This window comes from Diceros bicornis, chromosome 16 (assembly GCF_020826845.1).
Source record: "Diceros bicornis minor isolate mBicDic1 chromosome 16, mDicBic1.mat.cur, whole genome shotgun sequence".
Taxonomy (NCBI): Eukaryota; Metazoa; Chordata; class Mammalia; order Perissodactyla; family Rhinocerotidae; genus Diceros; species Diceros bicornis.
In genome coordinates, this window is record NC_080755.1 from 46145817 (window position 1) to 46159783 (window position 13967).

The 13967-nt window shown below is 35.0% G+C and overlaps 1 protein-coding gene across 6 annotated transcripts in view; it reads left to right on the plus strand.

Moving 5' to 3' along the window:
- The window catches only part of POLI (DNA polymerase iota), a 31766-nt gene extending 18159 nt beyond the window's left edge, over positions 1–13607 (plus strand). For 3 of the 6 annotated variants that reach the window (XM_058557161.1, XM_058557164.1, XM_058557163.1), the window contains 4 exons: positions 425–516; positions 2861–2991; positions 7917–8122; positions 10216–13607. In XM_058557161.1, coding sequence (XP_058413144.1) covers positions 425–516; positions 2861–2991; positions 7917–8122; positions 10216–11010 — 1224 coding nt within the window. In that variant the 3' untranslated portion in view covers positions 11011–13607. Of the gene's footprint in view, positions 1–424; positions 517–2860; positions 2992–3293; positions 3399–7916; positions 8123–10215 lie in introns of those variants that run through there. The other 3 variants (XM_058557162.1, XM_058557167.1, XM_058557166.1) reach the window with 3 other exon arrangements.
- Positions 13608–13967: the final 360 nt, after the last annotated feature.

Here is a 13967-nt window from a genome sequence, read left to right on the forward strand (position 1 = left end):
TTCACAACAGACCTTCGAGGTAGGTAGTACTATTGTTTGTTTGTACCTTTTCCCTCCTCTTCTCACTCTCTCTTCCATTTTTTTTTAAGATGAGGATACTGTACTTCAGAAAGGTTAAGTAATTGCCCAAGGTTAAACTCAGATTCAAGTCCTAGGAGATTAAGAGCCTCGCTGTAATCATACAGTAAAGCTATGGAGTTGGTATCTAGGGCTTTATAATTGTCTTGACTTCCAGTGCACTTTCTAGTAGAGTACAATAACTTGCAGATGAAAAGAGTTAATATAAAAGTGAACTAAATAGCTCAAACTAAACATAAGAGGTAAGTTAGTAAAGAATGTGTTGAATATTTATTTGACATGTACACTGATAATTGGATATGCTTATTTGGGTTTACAATAATCCTTATTTGTGCTTCTTTGGTAGTCCTTTAGTGAAGAAGATTCATTTAAAAAATGTTCATCAGAAGTTGAAGTTAAAAATAAGATTGAAGAACTACTTGCTAGTCTTTTGAACAGGTGATTTTCCATTTTATGTATGGTATGTAGGAAAAAACACTTGATGTTCTGTCTTGGAACTTACAGGTTAACGGGAGATTAAACAGTGTAAGGTAGGTCGTTTATCACTGAATTTCTCTATGTTATAAACTATTGCAAAGATAATAACAGGTACTCTTAACTAAATTTAATCCATCTACTTTCATTATTCTTACTTTTAGTAACATGGTGGTTGTACCGTGGATCTTAGCTGCTGATAGTTACCTAAGGGAGTTTTATGGATATCTCTATAATCTTTATACCTATAAATTTGTGAAGGTTGAGGATAGGAAATTATTAAGAGCAACAATGATGGAGAAAGCAGAAGAACGCTTATATCTTCTTTGTCTCAGACTATGTGAAAGAAAATGGAGTCAGATGAAGGAATAGCTAAATGGGGCTATGTGTAATCAGTAAGAGTGATTGTGGGTGTGTGCAGGGTTACTAGTCTGTAAGTACATGAGGAGTGTCAGCCTGGATTATGGGTATACGAATAGCATAGCTTAAACTGAACCAGACATTTAGTTTGCTGATGTTCCTTTGACGTCATATATCTGTTTCTCAGTACTCCATAGAAGAGTATTATCTCTTTTCCTCCCATTTCTTTGATTTCTCAAAATGGGGTGTCAGGGGTCTAACAGTTTTGGGTAGGCGTGCTTCTGTAATGATGCTAGGATGGCTAACTGTGACTAGAGAAAATGGTTTTTGGATGACTCTCTCAGAAAACTGATGAAGTGAAACCTCATACAACTTTGCTCTCATATGCAGTGTGGTTCTCATGTCTTGAGCAGAGACATGCAGCTCATCGTTTGCTGCATGCAGCTAGGGCTGGCTGTATGACCCAGCTTCAGTGATATGACTCAGGCTGAACCTGTGAGTATGCTAGTGAAATTGGGTCATCTGCTTTGCTTCAGCTAAAGATAAGACTACTATGAAATGCCTGGCCATTGGAAACAGTTCTACACATAGAGAAACCACAGAAGTGTAAGTTTCATAGGTTCTCTTATTTGAAGAGTCAACCCAGAAATGAGACCAGGTGCTCTAAACCTGTGAAATACCAACTAGTAACCATTTATCCTTATCCCTGGTTGCCATTCCCTCCTCTGCATTGGCCTCTTATTTCAGTGACTGAGGTGTAATACCATCTAAGTGGCAAAAAAAATAGTTGTGTGTGTGTAAATGTGTTTTCCTTCTAGAGTATATGATGATTACTGCTATAGGTATGTAGGAGGTATAAAATTATAATTTTTAATCCATCCTCTAGGCACTAATTTAAGATTGCTTAAAATATAACCTTTTTCTGGTAGTTATAGGAACCAAATCACACTCTTTGAATTGTGTAATGACTTGAGAGAACAAGTTTAACTGGAAGATATTTAAACTAGTAACGTGTTTACAGGAACCGTTTAAGATATTTTATTAGTAAGGCAGCAATCAAGAAGTTTTGTGATAAAACAATAAGAGAAAAACATTATTTACTACAAAAATATAGATTTTCCAATTCAGAATCTTCAATTTGAGTATGTTTAACAATGTGTAATATTTGTATTTTATGTTTGTGATTTTTTTAGTGCATTGCTATACATATAAAAAGGAAAATGTTATTTTTTAATAACATTTATTTTCTCTGATAATTAGATTTTAAGTGAATTTTCTACATCATTAAAACTTTGTCTTCAATACCAAAACCAAGATTATTTAGATGAAACACTTTTTGAGATGCATGTACATGTACTTATCTTCCTAAATATAGTATATAATTGATCCTTGAAGTTATTGTTCTAATGTGCCGTATAATGGTGATATTACTGGCTTCTTTTTATCTATTTGGGAAGCGCTCTTTGACAAAAGTAATCTCATTTTTAAAAATTTTTTTCTTTTTGTAATCTTTTTTTAAAAAATGTATAAAAAATGTCTTCTGTCATTTTTCATGTATTTGCTTCTGTCAGTGTATGATTCTTTCAGTTTCTTAAATTTCCTGATGATTTTATTATCTTGCTTTTAGTTGTGTTTTGGACTTGGATTATAAAACGGCTTTTTATAATTATATCTTATTTCTGTTCTTTTTCTTATAGCACTCAATTCTGAGTGAAACCTGAGAGCCTTACATTTAAAATTTCAGAGCTTTGTTGCATAGACTTTGTGAAATTTATTTGGACTCTTCAGGGACCTTTATTGCTTACTGCCTAGTTATCAACTGTATTTATAATTGTTATAGTTACTAAATCTGGCAGCTTTAGATAAATGAGGTGTATTAGACCATTTAAAAGAATAGTTAGGTAGTACTTTTTCTAATTCCTTGTTTCTGCTTTCTCTTTATTTTTAGGGTATGCCAAGATGGAAGGAAGCCACATACAGTAAGATTAATAATCCGTCGGCATTCATCTGAAAAGCCCTGGAGCCGTGAGAGTCGTCAGTGCCCTATTCCATCCCACGTAATTCAGAAGTTAGGGACAGGTGTCGGCTAATTTTCTAATAATTTAATTAGCAGGTGGAAGTCTTAAAAAAGGCAAACTTTGAATTAAAAATATGATCCAAAGTTGGAGACTCTTCACAGGGAGTTAGTGAGCTATTAAATATCTTTATTCGGTTAGGAATTTTTACTAGAAAACTTTGTTGTTGTTTTTTAATAAATAATAAAAGTCAAGACTTAGTTAAGAATACTTCCCAAGTTGAGAGAAAGCAAAACTGTGATAATTAATTATACGGCATGAGATAACTTCTTTATGGGCATTTAGATTGTTTCCATTGTTTGGCAGTTATGAAAAATGGTGCTGTGAACATTTATGTGCAAGTCATTGGACGGGTATATACTTTCTTTTATCTTAGGTAGATTACAAGGAGTGGAATTGCTGGCTTTTGTGGTAAGTTGAACTCTAAGAAACTGCCAAACGTTTTTCTGAAGTGGGTGTAGCAATTTAGGTTTTCACCTCATATATGAGGGTTTCAGGTTTTCATATTCTCACCGACAGTATTGTCAGTTTCTTTTATTATAGTCATTCTTTTGGCTATGTAGTGGTATTTCATTGTGTGTTTTTTTCTTTAATGAATAGTGCTTTTGGTGTCATATCTAAAAATTCTTTACCTAACCCAAAGGTTGCAGATATTTCCTCCTATGTTTTCTTCTGGAAATTTTATAGTTTTAATAAGCTTTATACTTAGATCCACTTCTGAGTTAATTTTTATGTGTGGTGTAAGATAAGAGTCTTAGTTCATTCTTTTGCCTGTGGGTATCCAATTGTTCCAGCAGAATTTGTTGAAAAGACTATTCTTTCCCTGTTGATTTGTCATGGCACCTTTGTCAAAAACTAATTGACCATAAATATAAGTGTTTATTTCTTGACTTTCTTGTTACATTGATCTATATGTTTATCCTTATGCCACTTCCACCCTGTCTTGATACTTTGTGGTAAGTTTTGAGATGAGGTAGTGTAAGTTCTCCAGCTTTGTTCCTTTTTGAAATTGCTTTGGCTATTCATGGTCCTGGGCTTTTGTTTGTGAGAAGATTTTTAAAATAGGAATTTTATTTCTTTATTTGTTTTAAATTTATTCAGGGTTTCTATTTATTTTGAGTCACTTTGGGTAATTTATATCTTCTAGGAAAGTACATATCTCATCCAGGTTGTCTAGTTTGTTGGCATGAAGTTGTTAATATTTCCTTATAATCCTTCTGAGTTTTGTAGGGTCTATAGTGATGTTTCCTTTTTTGTTTCTGATTTTGGTAATTTATGTATTCTCTTTTTTTTCTTAGTTATTCTAGCAAACGTTAATCAGTTTTGTTGATCTTTTCTAAGATCCAACTTTTGGTGTCATTGATTTCTCTCTTGTTTTTCTACTTTCTATTTTGTGTATTTCTGCTCTGTTTTTGTTATTTCCTTCTTTCTGCTTGCTTTAGGTTTAATTTGTCTTTTCTCCCCTAGTTTCTTAAGGTGGAAGCTTATATTATTTTATACTTACCTTCTTTTCTAATAATTCGAGTTTAAAGTTATATATTTCCTTTTAAGCAGTGTTTTAGCTGTATTCCATAAATTTTTGTTGTGTTTCTTTTCATTAAGGTCAAAATAATTTCCAATATCCCTTGTGGTTTCATCTTTGATCTTTAAATTTATTTAGAAATTTGTTGTTTAATTTCCAAATGTTTGATGATTTCTCAAATTTCTTTCTGTTTTTGATTTCTAATTTAATTTCATGTTGATCAGAGAACATACTTTGAGTAATTTCAATCCTTTTAAATTTATTGAAGCTAATTTTATTGTCTTGCTTATGGCCTATCCTGGAGAATGTTCCATTTGTCTTTGAAAAGAGTTGAGCAACATTATCAAACCATTCTACTTAACTAAAATTTATGGAATACTCCACCAAAATAGCATCTTTGAATGGCAGTTCATCTGGGTATATAATTCTTGACTGTTTTTCTTTCCATACTTTAAATATACCATTCCATTGCCTTCTGGTTTCCATTATTTCTGATGAGTCACATGTTAGTAGTTTTATCAGTCTCCTTCCAATCAGGAGAGAATAACCACACAGAAATTTGAGCAGGGCAAGTTTCACAGAATTATTAAACTATGATAGAGGAGTGACTACAAAGGTATAAAGAGAACTCTAAGAGGTACCCAAGGGCTGAGGAAAAGTACCCAAGGAAGGACAAACTTGGAAAGGGGAGTCCCCGTACCCATCAAGGAGAAGATGTGGTTGCAGGACACTTGGATGGTAGAGAAATCCTTTGAGTTACCTGGCCAGGAGCTTGTCCATAGTTATTGGACAAAGAGAAAACCACCCTCTGATCCATGAATGAGCTGAGGCTGAGTGGTGGGCACGCAGGAGGGGTTGGCATGTTAGGAGCTTGCGCATTGGCAGGGTGGTGCATGAGCTGGGGTGTGCTGTGTCCATGTTGGGAGGGCTTGTGTTAACCCTCCAGGATGCAGGCAAGCTGAGGCTGGTGGGTGGTTGTGCTGAAGGAAACTGCATTCTTCTGCTAGCACAAAATTAGAGGGTATGGTGCCTGCAGAGAAAGAACTGGAGGAAACCCTTTGGGGCGTAGACAAGTCAAGGCTGTTAGGTGAGTGTGCAAGAGTCGAGGCACTGTTTACAGCACCAGCCTGGTGTGTGCAGCGTTGGAGTTGGTAGTGCCATGGTAACATGGTCACTAGGCTTGGACTGGGGCTCGCGGTTGCTGAGGGACTCAACATTCCACATGTGTGTGGTGTGGCAGAGCACTATTGGATGTCCCCACACGTATATACCACAGATCATGTAACAGGAGCAAGGAAAAGTAAATGACAGTACATTGGAACCAGGAAGAGATACTCCCTGTCTCCTTTAGTGGTCCTCCACTGCTCTCTACTGATGAAGCTTAACATTGTGTTCAATGTAAAAAAAAATTTTGGAGAGTCCAACCTATTACCACAGAGCAGGTGCTGCAGACTGCGTTTGGAGCTGAGAGGAAATAAGTTGTTAGAAGGCATAGTTGTATTGTTGATCGGCTTTATATGATGAGTCATTTGTTTCTTTGTCTTTTTCAGTAGTTTGACTATGATATGTCGAAGTGTGGAATTTCTTTGTGTTTATTCTAGTTGGAATTTATTAAGCTTGATTCTGTAGATTAATTTTTTTTAATGGAATTTGGGGAGTTTTTTGCTCTTGTTTCTTCAGATATTTTTTCTTCTCTTTTTTTCTCTCCTCTCCTCTGGGACTCTCGTCGCATGAATGTTGGTGTGCTTGATAATGTCCTACAGGTGTGTGCAGTTCTATTCATTTTTCTTCAGTCTTTTTTCTCTTCTTTATTTTTAGACTAGATCATTTCTATTGAGCTGTCTTCAAGTTCTCTGATTCATCTGTTCATCTCAAAACTGCTATTGCCCATCTAGTGATTTTGCTTGTTTTGGTTAATGTACTTTTTAACTTTATAATTTCCATTTATTTTTGTTTGTTTGTATGTTTGATTCTGTTTCTTTATTGAGATTCCTCTTGTTTTGATAGTCATTATTCTATTTTACTTGAATTCTTTAAAATGTTTTTTTAAATTCTTTGAATACATCTATAATAGCAACTTTGAAGTCTTTGCCAAATCCAACTCAAAGTCAGTTTCTATTGACTGCTTTTTCCCCCAAATATGAATCACATTCTTCTGGTTTTTTGCATGTATTGTAATATTTTGTTGAAAATTGGACATTTTAGGTAATGTATTGTAGAAACTCTGGATTTGGATTTTTTTCTTGTGAGCTTTTTTGTCCCCTTTTTTTTTGTAACTTATCTGGACTTAAGCTGCAGAATCTACCTTCTCTGTAACGTGCTGCCCCTGATTTCTCTGCTCAGCTTTTCTTTTTTTAATTTAAATATTTTATTTTGGCTTCCTAGGATGTTACCCCTCTGTCTGCATAGTTTAGTGGTTAGCCAATGATTGGTCAAAGGTTTTGCTCAAATGCTAGAGCCTTGAAGGCTTCTATCGTCTGTCAACAGATGTGTGCTTGGGTTGGAGAGCACTTTCAAAATTTAGGCCATTGTCAGGTGTGCCTTGGCTTTTATTTTCTGCTAGGCCCTCTTGCATCTCCCTTCATATGCTTTTGCTATTCCAGTCAGGGATGTGTGGAGAGCTTGGGCCCTCTCTGGCCTCCCCTCCCTGTGCATACAGCCTCTCAGGCAGCTGAGGTTGTGAGGAGAGTTTATCTAATCCCTCTATGGTTCTCTCATTTCCAGATCTTCTGGTTAAATTTGTGGCTCGTCTACTGATCTTTCACTCACCCCACCACTGCTGCAACATCAGGCTAGAGTGCTGTGCGATTTTCCCGTTTGTTTCCTATCAACTTTGGTTGTTTTACTGGCAATGCTGCTGGATGTGGGCTTTTGCCTTCTGCCTCAAATCAAGTCTGTCCTTTCTGGCAGCGGAGCTGCTGGCTTTCACAGCCAGCCTCACCCTGGTAGAACTACTGTACCAACTGAGCTGTGTAAAGGGAGATGCAGACAACACCAGCCAATAAGGCTGCAGTCTCCCACTTTCTTACCTAAGTTCTAGCAGTTTTTCGTGAATTAATGCTTCTCACTTTATTTGCCTTTGATTTGTTTCGAGATCCTCAAAATGATTATTTTTGATGATTTTGTTCAGTTTTATTATAGTTTTATGGGGAGAAGATCTTCTGACCTCATCACTCTACCATAACCAGAAGTGTCCCGTGGTTTCAAATCTTTTGAAAATTTGAACTCATTTGGCATTTAGTATTAATGTTGAGATGTCCAAGTTTAGTATATAATGTCAAGATGTCCCAGTGATATCTATTTAGGATTTTAATTTCTTAATCTAAGCAATATAAATTAGACTAAGCATTTAATATCAATTATGATATAATGTGTTTATATACTATCTTCTTAAACATTTTATTTAGGAAATTATGATGCGATGACCCCAATGGTTGATATAGTTATGAAACTTTTTCGAAATATGGTGAATATGAAGATGCCATTTCATCTTACCCTTTTAAGTGTGTGCTTCTGCAACCTTAAAGCACTGAATACTGCTAAGAAAGGGACTATTGATTATTATTTAACACCGTCATTATCAACAACTTCACGCTCTGGCAAGCGCAGTTTTGTAAGTACACTGTTACTGGATTTGTGTGGTTAAATTACAAATCTAAGTTTGTGTTTGATATAATTTAGAGGTTCTTTTGGGTAATATTGTTTGAATGACTTACATATATAGTATCTATCATATTATTTATAATTGCTGGCCCTAAGTATATTGTACTGTGATCTAAGAAGAAAGCATAAGCATCACTGGATAAAAGAGAAAACATGATGGAGGTTCCCTGTTTTGGAAGCAGGTTAAAACATTTTATAACAGTATATAGGAATATGATGATTAGCTCATCATTTCCAGATACTGGAAATCAGATATTTTTGTCTGCTAATTTATACATAAGCTAACAGCATCCCACCCATGTTTTTGTTAAAGTATTTAAATTTTCTTGGTTTTGAATTCTATTGAATTCTGATAGCAATATTGATAGAATATGACTACAGTCATAATGACATTTCAGTCAGCAATGGACCACATCATTAATAGTGGTCCCATAAGATTAGTACCATATAGCCTAGGGGTGTAATAGGCTATACCATCTAGATTTGTGTGTGTACGCTCTGTGATGTTCGCACAATAATGAAATTGCCTAACGACGCGTTTCTCAGAACATATCCCCATCATTAAGTGCTATGTGACTGTACTCGTTTTACAATTGTAGAAATTATGAGTGTGGCGATAGAGAGGCAGAGACAAGTCGTATTTTCAAATGACTAAAACAAAACCCTATATGTACAGCCATTTGGCAAACTTCTGTTTACTAAATGTGAGATGCTTTAAAAAATAATCATCTTTTACTAAATTGTTCATGCCGACAATTAACTCTTAATTTAAAATGTTTTTATTATTTTCTTTATTTTTTATTGCTTACTCAGTATAATTCTAGTAATATTTTCATTGACATTTAAGTTTAAAATGAGAACACAATAGTGTTATTGAAATAATGAATTAGTGCCCTCTTCAATTACTTTTTTTCTCTTACTCTTTTTATCCCATTTTTTAACTGAAATTTTAAAAGATGTTTACTTTTTACTTTTTTTTTGGTGAGGAAAATGTGCCCTGAGCTAACATCCATTACCAGTCTTCCTCTTTTTTTTTTTGCTCGAGGAAGACTGGCCCAGAGCTAACGCCTGGGCCAGTCTTCCTCTATTTTGTATGTGGGATGCGGCCACAGCATGGCTGACGAGTGGAGTAGGTCCAAGCCCGGGATCTGAACCTGCAAACCTGGGCCGCTGAAGCGGAGCATGCAGAACTTTAACCACTCAGCCATGGGCCCAGCCCCTACTTTTTACTTTTTAATTAATCTGTAGAATAAGAATTAAAGGTCTTTAATCTACAGTGGTATTAGAGAGATAAACATCAGAGAGGTAAACATTGTACGTGCCTGGCACACAGTAGGTGCTCAATATATACAGTGGCCCAAATCTCTTCTTCTCCTTTTACGTGTTTGAAGTTTGTATTGAGTTGATGTTTCCTGAATCATATTTGACTGTGTATACATTTTTATGATACTTAAAACAAGAGAAAACTTAAGTGAAAAGCTTTCCATAGAAAAATAATGCAAATTAGAATTGAAGGTGTTTTTAAATTTTCATTTTTATGTAAATATAAAAGAGTGTTATATCTTAGTAATGATGTTGGATTTTTACCATAGAAGTATATTTTTTCTTTCTGTTAAATGTTACACTTCAGAATAGGGATTTTTAGAAAACCAGCCCTTGATGCTTTGTACATATTATACTTTTTAGATAGCCTTAGGTAAGTCATTTACTTTTCTAGGCCACCATTCTTTTATTCACAGAATTGGAAGTTTGAGTACATGATTGTTAAGATCCTTTCCAGATCTCCAAATACATACCTACCTTCTGGCTCAGTGCTGTCTAGGAAGGAAACCTCTTCCTGGAATAGTGAGTAAGGATCCACACAATAATGTGACTAATTTTGGTAGATTAATCATCTTTAGTTGTTTGGAACTGGCCAAAAGGATTGAAGTTATTGAGTAGAATAGAAATATGTTGGTCAAATAATATCTACAGTCACACTTTTGCAGCATGAATATTTAAAAGATATCAGATATCTAAATTATTGTTATCCTTGTGTTCTAGAAAATGAAAGACACTCATATGGAGGATTTTTCTAAAGACAAAGAAACAAATTGGGATTTTCTACCAACTGGAAGAATTGAAAGTACAAGAACTGGGGAGTCTCCACTAGATAACACACATTTTTCTGAAGAAAAAGACAGTAATGAATTCCCACTCTGCTCACTTCCTGAGGGTATTGACCAGGAAGTATTTAAGCAGCTTCCAGTAGATATTCAAGAAGAAATCCTTTCTGGAAAATCTGGAGAAAAAGTTCAAGGGAAAGGAAGTTTGAGTTGTCCATTACATGCCTCTAGAGGAGTATTATCTTTCTTTTCCACAAAACAAATACAAGATAGTCCCTTACATCCTAGAGATCATTTATCCAATAGCAAACAGATGTCCTCTGTATCTCCCTGTGAACCGGGAACTTCAGGCTTAAATAGCAGTAGTTCCTCTTATCTGTCTAGCCAAAAGGATTATTCACATTATTTAGACAGTAGATTAAAAGATGAACGAATGAGTCAAGGACCTAAAGAATCTAAAGGATTCCACTTTTCAAATACAAACCCCACTGTATCTGTTTTCCACTCATTTCCAAATTTGCAGAGTGAGCAACTTTTCTTCAAAAACCGAACTACAGATAGCCATAAGCAACCAACAGCAACAGTCTCTCGGCATGAAGGACTAACAGAAAATAGAGAGCAAGACTCTACTGATGAGAAAATTACTTTTCCTTCTGATGTTGATCCTGAAGTTTTCTATGAACTACCAGAAGAAGTACAAAAAGAGTTGTTGGCTGACTGGAAGAGAACATGATCAGATTTCCATATTGTAAATAAATAAGCATGTTCAGAAAAAAGGTCTAAAAAAGCAAGGGAAAGACCACTGTTGTTGGCAGTTTATTAAGCTCTTCTAAATTAAACACTAATAGATATTCAATAATGTAGAAATCCAACATAAAATGCTCTAGATAAAGCAAGAATAGTTATGGGAAGTAAATTCTGTCACAGCATAAAAATATTTATGACAGAAGAAATAATGTAAAATAGTACCTTCCTCTGATTTCTAAAGCTATTTCATATTGCTTTTCAATAAAAAGAATATCGTAGTCAGCATTAGTACATTTTCCATAAATTGGGGGGAAGATATATATGCCTGCGTCTGAAAAATAAACTAGCTAAATCATTGCTATGCTATAGTGAAGAACAGTTTTTTTTTGGTGAAGTATGGAATGACTTGAGAAATTCAGCCCATTAGGAAATAGCCAAATAAGAAATTCTGCTGCCAGCTAATCTATTAAAAGTGTAGATATCTTTGAGTAAAGTACTATGTACCATATAATAAGTTGACTTTTGAAAAAATACCAAAGCAGTGTATATTCAATTAATACTTATTAGTACTCCTAGGACCTACCACAATGCCTGGCACACAGAGGGCACTCAGTAAATTTTGAATGAATGAATTGTGTGGCAGGGACCAGGTGGGGAGTTGGGCGGGGAAGTGTATATGTTGTAGAGAACTAGAAGAACTCTCCGTACAAATAGATTAAGGGAAAGATGGAAACCAGAAACGCAAGGTAATAGGTCTTTAAGAATGCTAGATAATGGAAGAAGTCCATTTCCTTCTGGCCAGTCTGTAGAGTTTAAAAGCAATGGATTAGATGTTTTTGTATCTTCTCCACATTTTGGAGATAAGATTAAGGACGTCAACCCACAACAAACATCCACATTTACTAAATTGATGGATGTTTTCTTTATCCCATTGTAATTACTATCCCCTCTTGCCTGCCAGATTAAAAGTTGGATATAAGATTGTGGCCATCTTATAGTTTATAAGACATGGAAGGTGTTTTAGAACACACCAAAGTATCCCTCAGCACTGGCTTGGAGGAGTTCTGTTCTCAAGTTTATAACCTCTGCAGATATAATCTAAAGAAGAGACGATGAAAAGAAAGTACACGTGAATAAAGAGTAGCTTAGAAATACTTTCTTCTAGGTAAGAAGTTTTAACTTAAATTTAGATTTCTTGAAATTTGAAAATTCCCTAACCACCAAGGGTTTTTAAAAGGGAGTTTGGGGTTATCAAAAACAATATCTTGGAGCAAGAACATCGGAAGTTATTTGCTGTGCAAATATTTAGAGCTCTGGATCAAGGACTAAAGAATTTTCTACATGTAGTATTCTGGTAAGGTAGTTAAATTCATAAAAGGAGTATATTTTTCAGATAATACGTTTTTTAAAAGTTTCTAATAGACCTTGTAATTATTTCAGCCAGAAATTGTTAGACAGCTAGAAAGATTGAAAAAAAGGAAAAAAAAGATATGAAGAGTAAACAGTTTTGGCCAGTTTAAAAATAGAACACAAAGTAGTAGTTAAAAGTACACCTTCTGAAGTGAGAATGCAGGGGGTTTATCACAGCTCTGCTACTACTACTGTGGCCTTAAATTAGTCTTTCAGCATCTTTGTGCCTCAGCATCTGACTTTTTAGGTTGTCTTTTATCTCTGTCTGCTTTTAATAAAAGCTTTTTTTCCTTTGGTGTTCTACGAGTGTACTATTATGTTTGGAGATGTGAATTTCTTTTTATTTATCTTTGGTATATGCTGGCTTCCTGTATCTTTCAATTGATGCTAGTTCTGTAAAATCTTTAGCCACCAGCTCTTCAGATATTACTTCTCTATTCTTCTAGGACTCTGATTACACAAATGTTGGACTGTCTTACTCCATCCTTCGTGTTCCTTAATCTCTCATACTTTTTCGTCATTCTGTTTATCTGTGCTACATGTTGGTTAATTTCATTAGCTCTGTCTCTTGTTTACTAATTGTTTTTCAGCAATGTCTGATCTACCATTTAAAACACTAATTTCAATAATTATATTTTTCATTTGATTCTTTTTCTCATCTTCCTATTTATTCACTATAGTCTCTGGTAAGTCCATTTCTAATTTAAAAAACTCATAAATATTTTCTATTCTGTTTCTGATCGTTTCAATGTTGTAAATCTTTATAAGTCTAAATTTTTGCATATCGTTCTGTACCATTTTGGCTTGTTTCCTTGAGTGTGTGGCTAAACTTAATCTGTGGGAAAACAAAGGACCTAAGTTGTGGATGCTTCCCCTTCAGGTGTGATTTGCATTTGCTTGCAATGAGGCAGTACCAATCTATTGGCACCACTGTAACCCCTTCAAAGGTCCTGACTAAATGCATTTAATTTGTCTTATTTTGCCTTGTTTTCAGCTCCCTGACCTTGCTGCTGCTATCCTAAGATTTTGTCTCCAGAGGTCAATTGCTGGCTCCTATCAGCATTTGCCTTCAGTGTAAACCTCACCTTCGAAGCCTGCTTCTTGCCTGATGCTTCCTGCTTCTTTCCTGCTTTTGTTTCAGCTTTTTTTTTCCTGTGTGAGTGTAGAGGGATGGGGCCTTCTATAGCATAACCCTGCAATGAATTAAAAGGTCTGTTTTCTCCAGGATCTAGTGTTTTGTATTGGGATAACTCTTAAGAGTATCTGTCCTACCATAATGTGAAAGTGCAAGTCTATTTGGATTTATTTTTTCTGTCTTATTTCATACTGTATTTTTTTCTCTTGTTCTATGCTGATGCTTCTTTCCCATCCTTATCCCTTTCCTGTCTTCTTTTTGGCTTGGTTGCATTTTCTATTTATTATATGTTTTCCCTCTACTGATTTGAAATGTAAACATTCTATTATAAGTACTTTTGATTATCCTTAAAAGTTGAGCATGCTTAGCATCTAAAAATGATAACTATCTGTACCCTC